Below are 14,812 nucleotides of genomic sequence, written 5' to 3'. Positions count from 1 at the left end.
CTATACCCTTCATCAAGAAACGGGTGGTCTTACCGACAATGAATTATGCATGTTTCAAAAAGTGAAGTCGGGCCAGGGAGGTAGTTTCAGATCAGTTGATAAAAAAACCCTTTGTCCATTAAACCCCTTTATCGGCACCACATTTTCAATTGACTCGACTGTACATTGTACCCATATTAAGTGATCGTACTATTCAGCAGGCATGGTGATGCGATTCTGCAATTTTCTGGATTGAAATAAGAAGTTGATAAGACAGTTTTATAATTTTTTGTCACCAGATCTAGTATATAGATGAACATAAAGGCATCCGCGTTCTGATCATCCTTTCCAAACTATACAGACTATTTCCCGGTAAATAAACTCATGGGAAATTCCCGCGGGAGGTTTTCGCCCCACCGCCACCCCAGCAACCGTGCACACTAGACACATTTATAATAACTCCCGTGAGCGAGAAGCAGTCGTTCCACCCTCGCAATCCAACCCCGGGAAATGTGCCAAAATGTTTGTGTATGGGCGGCCGGCCGGACGCACTCAGACAATTTCGAGAAAAAAAATACCCTCACGTTTCTCGTAGATGATGGATGGCTTTGAGAAAAAAAGCTCACTCGTGAAATTCACCACAGTAATAGTTTCGTAAAAGTAGCTGTTCAACTGAACTTACCCATATTCAGTACAGTATATTTATTGTGGAAAATATTCGCAGCTTTTTATTAGTTTATTTCGTTTACGCTGTCGGCCTGAATGACAAAAATTCATGTACATGAACAGCCATGTAAATAACTCGGGACTTTCCCATTTTGAGCACGCAATGCATGAGCACGCAATAACCGTAGTCAGCTCCAGGCCGAACAATGCACTGAGGTTATGGGAACACATGCACATGTGATAGGGCTCCCGCGAACATTGCAGAGTCTATCACCTAATGCAAAGAAGCACCCGTATCCAGTGAGAAATGACACGAACGAGGTGCAGAATTTTGCCTTCCTTGGCCGACTGAGTCTTCACATCATAGATCAGATGAGTCTACATGTTGTTGATGTACTAATCATCTTGCCTATAGTACTGTAGCAGTAGCAGACCAACTCTGCAGCCGCCCATGATACGTGTAGTGTCTACATTCCCATTATTATTATGCCCAATTCACTTCGATGTGTATCAATTATCATACAATTTAAGGTAATCGTGTATATTATAATAATTATAGTTTTTGATTCCCGTTCATAAATCAAAACCCTGCCGCCTAGCTCATATTCAACATAATATCTTGGTGAACTTTGAGTTCAATGATGCAATAATAAAGTAACTTACTAATTTCATATTTATTTACTCATTGAACTCCAGTGTAAAAGAACAATCATATTAGAAATGTACAGATCCTAATGTGTGCACTGAGGCATGGCACAGTATGTGCAACTTAAGGCATTCATTTGTAATAGAGCCTTCACTGTAAACGCACCGTGTATGTTTTGTGGTGTTGTGGTATAAGGAAATATACCGGTACACTGTTGCACTTGCAGCCTGATTTTACACACGTATCAGAAACAGTCTTGGCAGTCTAATTTGATTGTGGATCTATGCGTCTTGTTTGTTCTCTATGGGCTCCATGCAAAATTGTCTCCTGAACGGTAAGAAAGGGAGAGTTGGGGGAAACCACTGCCCAGGAGAGACAGATCGAACGCACTGCTGACGCGCTTGGCGATCATGTGAAGACACTTGATACTCACACGAAGACACTTGACACCCGTACACTGAGACGCTTTGTGCACATTCAAAATAAAATTGGTTGTGCGTACTTTGCACTGTTATGAGCACCAACCATTACATGCATGCGATATTTCCTGTTCACAAGGCTCTCAAGAATGGTAAAAAAAGCATCCTCTCTTGTTCACGCGCGGATCCCATAACTGTTTAGTATTATATAGCATGTCTTAAGGGAAATAGTCAAAGTTACTGGTACATTGGTGTTAGCTTATTTTGACTACCTGGCTCCGCTTTTTTGTCGGGAGGTAAATCTGTATCTTTTGGGCACTGCAACTCGTCATTTGATTTGAGATTCTCTTTGTTGGTGAACGGAAAAGTTGGTGACCGATTATGGAAGAAGCATGAAGGCTCATGAATATGTACAATATGATGTTATGAATAATTTGTTTCCTTTTATATTCCAGCCGGAATTCACTTCATGGAGGAGAGAATTCTCAGCATTCTACATTGATGGAAGCTGCAAACTGTCGTTTGAATCGAGATTCTCTTTGCTGAGAAAGTTGGTAGACGGAAATAGTTGGTGACCGATTATCGCCACCATGGGCTACCTCAACATGTACACCATGGGGGGCCTGGCGGCTTTTTTAGCCGTCTCCTACCAGCTGGGCTTCGTCCGACTCACCAACGTGACCTCGGTGCTGGTGTACCTAGGGGTCACCGTGGTGGGGTTCCTCATGGGGTTCGTCATGGTGGCGTTCTCGGGCAAGAAGCGCAAGCCGTCCGTGCTGGCCAGCCCCTCGCCCGCGGCCAACATCCTGGTCAACAAAGTCATGGTGAGAATTTTCTGTGTTTTTTTTTTTTTTTAAAGTATGTATGTATTTGTTTAAGTCAGGTACTTTGATGGATCACAAGTCTTGTCACAAGTGAATCACGAGTCTATTCACAAATCCAGTCAAGAAAAGAAAGTAACAGGAGAAAAACTACAACAATCATAGACAGATTTGTTGCTCAGTTTTATGTACATGATATGTAATTTGTTTTTAACACTGTCCCAGTGATTTTGAATTTGTACCTCCAAGGCAAAAAAGTACATGTAGTTCTGCTTCCGATAACATGGCATTTGAAAAAAGGGTAGGTAGGTAGGGAAGCTTTTTTGGGGGGGGGGGGAGGGCGATTTTTATTTGTGAACAATCATATGGAGGTGTCTGTGTGTACATAGCCCAAGGTAAAAAGTAGTAATCGATGATTTTCAGGGTTTTTTTCTTCTCATTTCCCCCCCCCCAAAAAAATAAGAGTTGGGGCTATCAATATAGGGTAGGTAGGGTAACCGGAAGCAGAACTATTATTTTACTTTGGCCTAAGCTTCTCAATTAATTCAATACAAATGTTTCTGTGATGCAGTTTTAATAGTTCCACTTTTCTGTAGGCCACACATTTTTTTTTATGTGAGATTCTGTGGTTGTAAAGTGATTCTTTTTCCAGTGGCATTGAAAAATACTGCTTTATAACCTCAGAATTCCTATTTAAAAAGAAACACATCAGTGTTTTTGTTTTGTTTTTTTGTTTCAATCATTGTTTGAAGGTTTTGTTTGTTTATATCGACAGGAAGTGTTATCGCGCAGGCAGCGTCGGCCGCGGGGAACGGTGATCTCGCGCAACATGGACAAAGCCGTCAAGGAAGGTAGGCCCCTGCTGTTGATGTTTATTGTAAAAAAAAGTCACAACATTCATGTATTTCTTTGTGTGGAAGTTCTTAGTGACTCTGAAATGTATGGCAATGGTTTGGTTAATTTTTCATAGTTTTTACCCAGGTAGAACTTTACCCACGTACAAAATGTGCATGTGTGGACCTGTTTTGAAGCCGTTTAGAATTCTTAATAGCATGAAAGGGGTTGCACCAATATTGGGCTTCGACATGGCTCCAACACAGAGAATTTGGATAATGTGAGAGGGCATAGGTGCGATGCAGACATTCCCATAGACAAGGGCAGATCCAGGGGGGGGGGCCAAAGGGGGCCGTGGCCCCCCCCAAAACGAAACCAATTTTTTTTTAATTTTATGTGACATCGCAATAAAGGCAGGCAATGAGTACACCACCATCTTTTCCTCAAAAAACATTGGTTAAAGTGGTCAGAAATTGCCTCAGATCGCACCACAGAGCATCTAGAATCCAAAAAAATTTTGACCCACTTTTTTGGGGGACCACATTTTTTTTTGGCCCCCCCCCAAAATTGTGTTCTGGATCCGCCCTTGCCCATAGACACCAATGATAAATGTCTCCACTTCACAAAAAATCAGGAAAAATACTACCAACTCTCACAGGTTTTTTAAGAAGACATACTTTAAATTCAAAAATACTTGACGGTATTCGTTATTAAAAGGGCAAGTTGCTGAACGTGTTCCTCAAGATTGCCTTTGTTTGATTTTTTTGGTCAAAGGCCAGGCAGAGTTGATCCAAGAAAGTGAGTCATCTTTTAATTTTCTCGCGACCCTGGGGGTTTTATCCGAATGTCAAACAGGTTACTGAATTATTCATTAGTTTTTGTTGAGGAAATCTATTAGAGGCTTGTAAGTTGTAGCAAGGTTGTACACACAGAACGTTTTGTACAAACTGGTACGTGTACATATGACTGTGTGTGTTGTCAGTGTTTGCTTTTGAGTCAGGAAAATAAGTTTAATCTGCATTGAATACTGTTTACAAAATAGAATTATTCATTTCTGGGAAACGTTTACAGGAAAATGTGTGTGGTTGGCAATTTTTTCTGTGAAGCCATACCATTTAGGTTTGTTTACTGTACTGGTATTTATACTTGTACACGTCGGATAAAGTCCTTCGAATGATATTTGAGACACCATGGTTTAATAGTCTTTCAAGTAGTATGTTGAACATTGGAACTTCTGTATTCCAAAATGTTTCCATCTTTAAATGATCCTGTATTATTTTGAGAGAATTATATTTGGAAAATGAAGAAATTTCTCAAAGTTTGCCCCCAAAATGTCTTTGTTTTCGTAATTTGCAATATGGTATTGGTACTTATAAAAGTCATATCCTTGGGAATTGTTTATCTTCTAAAATCTTCATTTAATCTAAACCCTCAGAAATACTTCAAAATCGACCAGGAGGTTTGGGATTTTTCAAGAATGAGATAAGAACCCCCCCCCCCCCAACTAAAAAATATCTGTTTTTGGTAATGCCCCCCAAAAAGTTTCAGGTACTAGGTGGGAAAATGATTTTATTTCATAACTTCTGTCATGCTTTTTCTGTCAGTCTTTTATACTGACTTTGTTTACTTTAGGTACCTTTGACGAGATTATATTTAGTTAACCTGATTAATTCTTTAATGAACCAATAACAAACACATACACAAAACACTTGCATGCATAGGGAAGACTTTTTTATTTCAAAGATTATTATTTACAATTTTTGGCTAAATGTGGCATTATGGTATTGGTACTTATAAAAGTCATATCCTTTGAAATTGTTTATCTTCTAAAATCTTCGTTTAATTTAAACCCTCAGAAATACTTCAAAATCGACCAGGAGGTTTGGAATTTTTCAAGAATGAGATAAGAAACCCCCCCCCCAAAAAAAACTAAAAAATATCCGTTTTTGGTAATGCCCCCCCAAATTTTCCAGGTACAAGGCAGGAAAATAATTTTATTTCGTAACTTCTGTCATGCTTTTTCTGTCAGTCTTCTGTACTGACTTTGTTTACTTTAGGTACCTTTAACGATATATATTTAGTTAACCCTATTGAACCAATAACAAACACACACAAAACACTTGCATGTATAGGGAAGACTTTTGTATTTCAAAGATTATTATTTACAATTTTTTGCTAAATGTGGCAACTTATTATAAAAAAATTTACCAGGTAGGTCGGAAATTTTGTCCACAAAAAAATCCAGGTTCATGTGGATCATACGGTAGATTAGACACAACATATCTATGTCCTTTTAGAGCAAAGCTCCTGTTTTGTTACACGAGGCTCGATGCCCCTTGCAAGTTTCAGCATAAAAAAAACATGCCATTGGTTCATATTGGTAGAATTTGCAAGATAAGAAACTTTTGTTAAACAAAAATCCAGGAATTTGGTTTTATCCAGAACCACCCATGTCAAAATCTAAGTCGTTATTCTTAATGATTCATCATAACATTATCTTCCCCTGACAGTTTTCGACATGATTGTGAAGGACTTTGTGATGAGCTGGTACACGCAGCTGGGACAGGATACCAGTGAATTCACAGCTGCATTAGAGTAAGTGGAAAAAAGTCTAATGGGCTGTGTTCTTGAACAAGTGAGGGCGCCGTAACAATGCCATTTAGGGATACAAACAGGAATCCTAGGTTATCCTAGGTTAGTTTACATGTTGTTATTATTCAAAAACTACATTTTTTATTTAATCTTTGATTTTTAGATTGATTTTTTAAGCTGTTAATTGCTTCAATACATGTAAGTGTGATATTTCTACCGTTTGTTCCCCCCCCCAAAAAAAGACGACATTACGGCATCCTAAAACATGGTGTAATTCGCTCTTTTCACACTCCGCCATTGCGCATGCACAGCCTCGATCTGGCAAATTTACCCAATGAAAATAGCCGGTTCAGTGATCTGAACCCCGACACGGGAACCACTGAACCGGCTATATCTATTGTGTAAAAGTTGTAAGATCGAGGCTCTGCATGCCCATGGCGGAAGTGTGAAAAGAGCGAATGGTTCACCATTAGGGATTTTTGGAACCAAGGTTTCATCTTAGTTTCTGCTGCACAAGGTTTTAGGCCTCGGACTTTGGGAATTCACATTCTGCCTAAAAGCATGTATGAGATTATTTCCTTTTCATGAATTTTGTCCGTATCCAATTATAACACCACTCAAAATCCAAAGAAGAATGTGCAGAACCTAACCTGTTGAAGTTTCAACTCGGCGGATATTACACTTTTCGAGGAAACAGTGAAAGACCATGCACAACTTTTTGATCACTAAACACGATTTTTTTCAATAGCACTCTTTATTTCCAAAAATCAGTCGCTTGACTGCTCGTTGGAAATCACCTACATTTTTGATTTCTTCTCAATGACAGCAAGCCAGACTGAATAATTTCACGGGATGTTTTAGTACTAGTATTTTGATAATAACCTAAAACTTTAGGGCTAAATGCAAATGATCCCATACCTTTTAAACTGTGAAGCTTTACAATGTGAGACCCAATGTTAAGATTATTTCCACACAGTTTTTCTTATATTGAAGGCTTCTAAATGCCTCTAGTGCCAGAGGTGCAGGCGAAGCTGGAGATGAACCCGTAGTTTCAAAAACCTCCATTGCTCTGCCCTTTTTACACAATCAAAACGATATCATTGTGTTTGAATTTGCTGTCCTTGTGGCATAAAGGAAAGTTGGGTTTCACAATGAAAGTCCGCCTTCCCGACGTTTGTTGTTTTGACCTTGTGGGTAATCCATTCATTCAAACTTCTTTGGGTGACCATTATCCTTGCATTGAGATGTGTTTGAAGCAGAGTTTGTTGTAAAGTCAATAATGGGTCAGTCGCAAGTCAATGACAAGCTATTCAATTGATCTGTGACAATTCCGTTGTCGTTGATCATTCTCTGTTACTTGACCTTTTGACCTTATGGATATAGCTCCAGTTTAGGATTTTGGCAGCAAGTGGTAAACAGAACGTGGGGAATTGGAAATATGTACATTATGACCCTAAAAAAGAATTAGAGAAGAAAAAATAATATGACCCAAAACTGTAAAATTTTGTGTGAATAATTTCGGCCACAAACGAAATGATTATAACTTTGCTGTCAATGCCAAAGTCTACTATTTAGCGTGCACATTTTGATATTGTGTTTTGCTCTTCACTGGCGCATTTTTTTTCAGTTAAAAAAACCTTTCATGTGAGATATTATTGTTACTGTTCATAATAGTTATATAATATTGGATGGCTTTGAGGTGGATACAAGAATATATTGCACGAGCTATGACAATATTGCACGAGTCTAAAAATATTGTCATAGCGAGTGCAATATATTTTTGTATGCACCGAAAAAAAGCCATCCAATATTACATGTATTATTATTATTTATATCAGGCTGACTTGATCCGCAAGAAATACAATTCAAGACACTGTCCTCATTTCATCTTTTTCGTCAAACTATTTGAAGCTGCCACTTTGTTGACAACAGTGCGCATATACCTGGCCTGCTGCGCGCTGCATGTGTGCAGCGTTTTCCGTGTTCGACGGTACGCGCGCGTGCTACGCTCTGTTCAGTGGTTGACAACTGTGACTTTCTATGCTCTTGATCGTGCGGGAACCAGCGAAAATGCCCGGATGACAACGGGGTACTTTATTATTGCAGTCATCCGGGAACTTTTTATGAAAGCATACAATACGCTGATTTACTTTTACCGCTGGAAACCTGATATAAATAATAATGCATTATGTACGTGGGTCATTTTGTAAATTTGGGGTCCACTTTTGTTCCTGTCCATGTTACATCTGACATCTGAGTTTATAATTCTGATTTTATAATTCTTTAATTATGATTTTATTATTTTGTAATTCATATTAATTCTTTCAGTGCCCGCGAAATTTGAAATGTGTAACCCTTAAAAGTGCCCAACTTCGAGCGTTTTTTTTAATTGTTCAAAGTTCTGTAAAAAAAAAAGTAAATAAGTTTTACTCACTAAATTTGTTGTTGTTGCTCTCTGGTATTTCCTTTGTACATTGGAAAGTCAATAATAGTCACGTACGTACATAGTGATACACCCTGAAACACTGTCCTGCACACAGGCATGACAGGGGAATTCCACACTTTTTGCAGAAAATACGAGTGTCAGTGCTGCGCCTTCTTGCAAGAACTCGAATGAAACAAATAAATACAGGTCGTACCTGAATGAAAATGATATTATTAGAAAAAGCGAGAGCGCCCCCTTGTGATATCATGCTTACTCTGCCTCGTGGGTACATGTACAAGGTTTGGCGATTTTAAGTACGAACATTACCTCGTACATGTACGAGGTTGGCAATTTCGAACTAACAAATATACCTCGTACATGTACGACTTTGGCACTGAAAGAGTTAACTTTCTGCACTTAGATTTCTCAGGCCCCTCTGAATTTTGACATTTCTGCAAATTTTAAAACGAATTCTGATATTCATACTCCTATGATAATGTTTTCCATTGACAAACAGAATGCTTTTTTGTTCAGTTCTCATTTCTTTTCTCTTTGTCTCACTGCAGGGAGGACATGTGGGAGTTTTTAGAAAATCTTTCGAAGAGATTGAAAAATATTGACGAGGCAAGTAAACACTATGTAATTTCAAATGATACCAGGGCCCAATTTCATAGAGCTGCTTAAGCACAAAATTTGCTTAAGCACGAAAAAACGTTGCTTAGTAAAATTGGGTTACCGGCCAAAACTCCATGTGATGGACATTGCTTGTGACTGGTATTTAGCGGTTGTTTACTTAACATAACAATCACATGGAGTTTTGGCCGGTAGCCTGATTTTATTAAGCAAGACGTTTTTGTGCTTAAGCAAATTTTGTGCTTAAGCAGCTCTATGAAATTGGCCCCTGTACATGAATAACTGGTGCAGTTATAAAGATTGATGATGTTGCATGTTTACGTTAACACACTTGATATATGCGTGGTTGCTATAATTCGTCAGAAGCTGCAATCGGCTGAATGAGAACGTGTCCCGGACGCTGATTTTGGGTGCAATTCAAAACATGACTCTTCAATTTTTGAATTAAAATCAAGATCCTAGAATATTGTTTTCTCAGAATATACAGCATTCACTACGCTATTCGTCAGGTTTAGTTGTTCAGCACCCTTCGTTAGATTTTGAACACTTTTGTTGCTTCAAAAATGCACAAATGACAAATGATCTACCCTACCGTTATATGAACTCCATTCACAAATACTCTTACAATTGAGGAGAACAAATGGATTTGATTAAAAAAAAGTCATTTTTTACTTATTTATATTATGTTCTTATTTTCGTAGAACTTTGAATTTTGTTTCTGTCCTTTAGGTACGCTTTTTTACTAGCGACATCGTCTTTAAATTCAATGATCATTTTGCCGAGTTGAGGGAAACTACCGTCAAGTGAGTATTGTTTCCTTGCAAATCGTAAGCAAGTTTTTAATTTTTTTGTGTAGTTTTTAGGACTGACTATAGTCCTGACTGACTGACTAATCGTCATTTGTGACATAGCCTGGTTGTTGGCCTGTAAAGAGAGCCGGGCAGTGCTATTGTATAGGATTACCCCGTAAAAGTCCGGTCCCTTGTGTCAGATGCATGAAAAGACTTCCATTGAATTACCATTCTGAATAGAATATTTTGCACTTTAAGGACCTGTTTTACTAGGCCTAGGCTTGACATGTTTTGTGATATAGTTATTGTGCTGTACAAGAAAAATGGACTTGGGGGAAATTAACACCGAGGGATCATTTATTTTAACTATTTTCCCGCAAAAATATGATGCATTTACTTTACTATACCTTATAAATATTCATCAGGCAGCTGCGGTATTTCATTGGTTCATTCCACTATGTTTTTGATCGTGCAGTACAGGGGCGTAGCACCGTCATTTTTATTGGGGGGGGGGTAAAATTTTTTGAAAAGGGCACTTGCACATCCATTGTGAAATGTAGCCAGGTTTTTTTTCTCCGGTTGGGGGCGCTGTTCAAAACCGACAATTATGCACACAAAGAGCCAATATATGGTGCTTTTCAGGGCGATACATGTGCGAAATTGTGAAAATGGCACCAAAAACGGCAGATGCCACAAAAAAGGGCACCACTTCTTTTTTGAAAAGGGCACTTGTTCAGAAAAAAATGGCACTTCGTAAAAAAAAGGGCACTCTTTACAAATTATCCGGGGGGTAAGCACGTTGAAAAAAGGGCATTTGAATGGAAAAAGGCAGTCTTTACAAAATATTGGGGGGGGGGGTAAATACCCCCTTACCCGCCGCTGGCTACGCCTATGCAGTATTTGGATAAAATGATTCAATGAAACATTATTTTAATTTAAGGAGACAAACAGAATAGAAAGTTAATTTTGTGTCATTTAATAATAACTTTAACATTCACACAAAACACTGGATTTATTTTTAGTGTGTAAAATTTCACCCACTTCCTCCTCGGTTAAAATCGCAAAGTGAGCACTACTGGTCACCATTTTGATGTATGCCGTCATAGACTGGTACAACTGTCCTCACTGGTGATCTCCACGGTACGCACGTAAAGCGCATGCGTAATTGGTAAAGAACTAACTGGAACAAATCTAACTGCTGCGACCCAGGTGTGTGATAGTACCTCCCTGGTTTTTGTGTGTCACGTGCGCGTACACAAGTCACGGGGAAATAGTAAAAACTTTCATACGGTTGAGTTGCTGGAATGAACCAATGAAATGCTGCGGTTGCCTGATGAATATTAATGAGGTATTGTAAAATGTGACTAAGGCCAAAAAAAAAAAGTCTCCGGTTTCTGGTATGGAGCTTGCCCAAAAAGTGGTGCGGCGACACGCCTTTTTTTTTTTACCTGCTTTTTTTTGCTTCAAATGTCGGCTGATGACTGCAAATGGTGCCCGACTAAACTTAGTGCAAATATCATGAATATATGGGAGTCCAGAGAGGCCGCATAAAGCTTATTCTCGATCATAACCTCATCTAAAAACATGTTAAAATTGTGCAGCAGCAGGATTCTAGTCAAACCAGTGAGTTTGGCGGTTTTGAGACATCATCTTTCATTAAAAAAAAACCTGTTTTATTTTGCAGACGCGCATGGCTACGGCGACGGGCGCGCATACCAGAAACCGGAGACTTTTTTTTTTGGCCTAACATACAGATTTCTCATGCTATGATGCTGTATGAATGTTACTCTCACACAAGTTTTTAATCGCTGTATAGATTGAAATCTAGTAGAATATATGTGTTTTATTGAATGCCAAATAGGTATACATATATTTACAGAGTTCTAGAGAACTTTAACTGTTATAAAAACTGTTCTAAAAATATTAAGGAATATGAGAACACATGACACCCGGTTTTGCCCGTTCGAGCCAAGCATCTTTAAGGTGTGTTAAAAACAACACCATGTCTCACATCATAGCAGTCAACAGTTGTACACCTTGGCTTCTATCTTCTCCAGGGATTGCGCCAACCCCAAAGCCTTCCTCCTCCACCCTTGCCTGATCAGTGAGGAGGCGGAGAGGGAGTTCCTCCGTGAGACGGTGGAGGTCATGCTGGTCCTGATGCTGCCGGCGGGCATCGCTAACTCAGACACCGCCCGGCACCTACTGCGAGAGATCGTCACATGCGGAGGTCTGATACTTACTGTTGTGCTCCTGATCCCATTAAGCCAAACGGTGTATTACGCCAAACTATTCTGGCAATAGATTGATTCGGCGACGACTATTTTCTGAGTTGGAACCAGGCCTGCGTGAGTCGCGTTCAGGTAGTTCACGCACTCCGGGCTCCTTGAACCAATAGGGTTACCAAAATGCGCGCGTCTTGTCTTTAAGAACACATGTGGCATGCGCGCAAATGTGGTGCCGCCTGAAACATGGCTTCTAATTTTGTTTGCCGAATTAGTCTATTACCGGAATTCTGTTGTTTTTTCAAGTTTTGGAAAAAAAATTCAGCATTTCATCCGTTTCCAGGCTAGAAAAATAAATCCTCATGTTGCATGCAACCATGCATGTAGAATGTTTTATTTTTAAAACCCGGCTACGTGTTGCTGTGTGGTTTGATAGTTGCTCATGAGCCATTCAGAAAATTTGTTATGTACTACGTGTTGTCAGCTTGCTAGACTCGAACCAAGTGCTCGTTATCAAACTTAGGTTTTCTGCATAGGCGCACTGCATTCACATTGTACAGCGAACGATAGTTTAAGAGCTAAGTGCACTGGTGTTTGGGTCGGGGATCATTGTGCATATGCTTTGCTGCTCCATGGCCATCGACATGCTAGTGTGATACGTAAATGTATGTAATGTACATTCAGTGTCGACATCTGTAACCCGTTTGTGGTGGTGCGGCTTAAAGTATGCATGGTGTATTGGGATCGTGTCAAAGTTTTAGGCCCTAGAGCAAAAACCCATTGGTATCCCTGGTAATAGACAAGTCCTTAACAAGTCCAGTCACAAGTCTAGTCACAAGTCCACTCACAAGTCCACTCACAAGTCCACTCACAAGCAACAGAAGATGCAACAGAAGATGAACTTTAACTAACGCTTGATTGACTTGTGATTGGCTTTATATTAGGACATACAAGGACTCAACTACATCACTGCTGCTACTAACTGTTATGAAAATTAGTAATACTTTACAAAATTAATATCATACGAAAAAAAAAGAATTTACTGCTAAATTTATGTATTTCAAATTGTACACCAAAAAACCTCACATTGTGAACATACGGTATTGGGAATCAGAAATGATACTAGGATTGTCCCAGTGTTTATATCCCGATGTACTTAGTTATTGTCGCATCCCAACGCAGCTCTGAAACCTGCCGTGGACATGGTCTGCGACCCGTACTTCGTCAACAGTATGCTGGTCTCGTTTCTGGAGCAGCGCGAGAGCCTGGCCGAGACCCACAAGCGCAAGTACGCCTACGCCGCCTCCTACGAGGAGTTCATCAAACTGATCAACATGTGCAGCGACGTACAAGAACTGCAGCAGATAAGGTCAGTTGGTGTATTAGATTGTTTTTCAGGAAGCACAGACCAACTAAGTGCAACGTGACGTGGTAAAAACGTGGTCCCATAACATGGATTGCTAAGCAGAAAATTATTGCTTTGCAAATGTATGCATTACAAATTCAAGTTAAGGACTGTTTACCCTAAACCTATACAGAGTTTTCAAGACATGTTTTCCGAGAGCTTGTGAGACAAAATTTCACACGTTTACTCAATTGGGACTTGAACTGCAACCTCCACCTAACTACTTTAGACATCAATATCAGGATTTGCCCTTCACCGACGTATAAATACTGTATACTCAGTGTGTTAGCTCTGTGAAATGTGAATTTGCGTCGGGGTGATGTAAATCAATATCAGGTTTTGCCCTTCACTGACGTGTAAACGCTGTATACTCAGTGTGTTACCTCCCAAGTGAAAATTGAAAAATCACTCGGGTGGGACTCGAACCCACGACCTCCTGCTTTCTAGTGCAGATGTCTTACCACTCGACCACCAAGCTTGCAGGATCGGTTGGCTGTTTTGAATCTTATGTACATAAAGCAGTGGGTACCGCAGTTAAACTATTCATTGGACACTGAGAATACAGTGTTTATACGTCGGTGAAGGGCAAAACCTAATATTGATTTACATCACCCCGACGCAAATTCCACCTCATGAATAGTTTACTTTAGACATTTTAACCACTCAGCCACCGAGCTAACCATTAAATTCAATTGGAAGTTTGATGGAGCTAATATTAGGTGATTTTTGCTTAGCTTGTATATACCCTAAGGAGGATTTTTTGTGATTCTTGATCAGACAAATAAGGTGAATACTCAGTAAACTTGTAATATCCTACCATAATGTCACCCACTTTGAAGCATTCAGCTCCTTGTTGTTTATTTGATGATAAGCAACTTAAGCAACTCTGTTCTTTTTCCCCAGGTATCACATCATCACTGAAATAATGCACGCCACCATGATCCAAGACCTGAAGAAGGCCAGAGGACCCGAGACAGACAAGTCTACCAAGAGCAGCGGCAAGGCCAACCTGCTGAGAGTCCGCAACCTCAAGAGATACATCAACCAGGTAAGAAGCCACTCTCGGCATTGTCTTCATTCTTGTCCTTCCTTACAAGTGCTGCCTTCATATGGTTGAAAATAAACACACTGCCAGAAACAACGGGGCAAACCCCTTCTCTTAGCGATAAGTGTTACACACGGGACCTATGGCTTTACGTCCCATCTGAAGTAAAAGCAATAATGGTTAGGTGTCTTGCTTAAGGACACAGGTGTCCAGACCGGGACTGGAACCCACACTCTGCTGATCAGAAACACCAGCAGAGCTTGAGTCTAGTGCTGTTAACCGCTCGGCCGTGACAATCCACTTCAATCAGAAAATATTCAACCAGTTAATA

General features: G+C 39.7%; 1 protein-coding gene across 2 annotated transcripts in view; it reads left to right on the top strand.

The window, feature by feature from the left end:
- The window catches only part of LOC119733794 (sorting nexin-25-like), a 39,319-nt gene that overhangs the window by 8,609 nt on the left and 15,898 nt on the right, over positions 1 to 14,812 (top strand). Inside the window, exons 1-9 of one of the 2 annotated variants that reach the window (XM_038207161.1) lie at positions 1,427 to 1,625; positions 2,166 to 2,534; positions 3,307 to 3,382; positions 5,876 to 5,960; positions 8,949 to 9,006; positions 9,745 to 9,818; positions 11,864 to 12,036; positions 13,214 to 13,400; positions 14,340 to 14,484. In XM_038207161.1, the coding sequence (XP_038063089.1) occupies positions 2,301 to 2,534; positions 3,307 to 3,382; positions 5,876 to 5,960; positions 8,949 to 9,006; positions 9,745 to 9,818; positions 11,864 to 12,036; positions 13,214 to 13,400; positions 14,340 to 14,484 (1,032 nt within the window). In that variant the 5' untranslated portion in view covers positions 1,427 to 1,625; positions 2,166 to 2,300. Of the gene's footprint in view, positions 1 to 1,426; positions 1,626 to 2,165; positions 2,535 to 3,306; positions 3,383 to 5,875; positions 5,961 to 8,948; positions 9,007 to 9,744; positions 9,819 to 11,863; positions 12,037 to 13,213; positions 13,401 to 14,339; positions 14,485 to 14,812 lie in introns of those variants that run through there. The other variant, XM_038207160.1, reaches the window with a different exon arrangement.

The sequence above is a fragment of the Patiria miniata genome, unplaced genomic scaffold (genome assembly GCF_015706575.1).
Source record: "Patiria miniata isolate m_02_andy unplaced genomic scaffold, ASM1570657v1 HiC_scaffold_26, whole genome shotgun sequence".
Taxonomy (NCBI): domain Eukaryota; kingdom Metazoa; phylum Echinodermata; class Asteroidea; order Valvatida; family Asterinidae; genus Patiria; species Patiria miniata.
The sequence above is the reverse complement of the archived record's forward strand: the minus strand, read 5'-3'. Positions and strand labels throughout refer to the sequence as shown.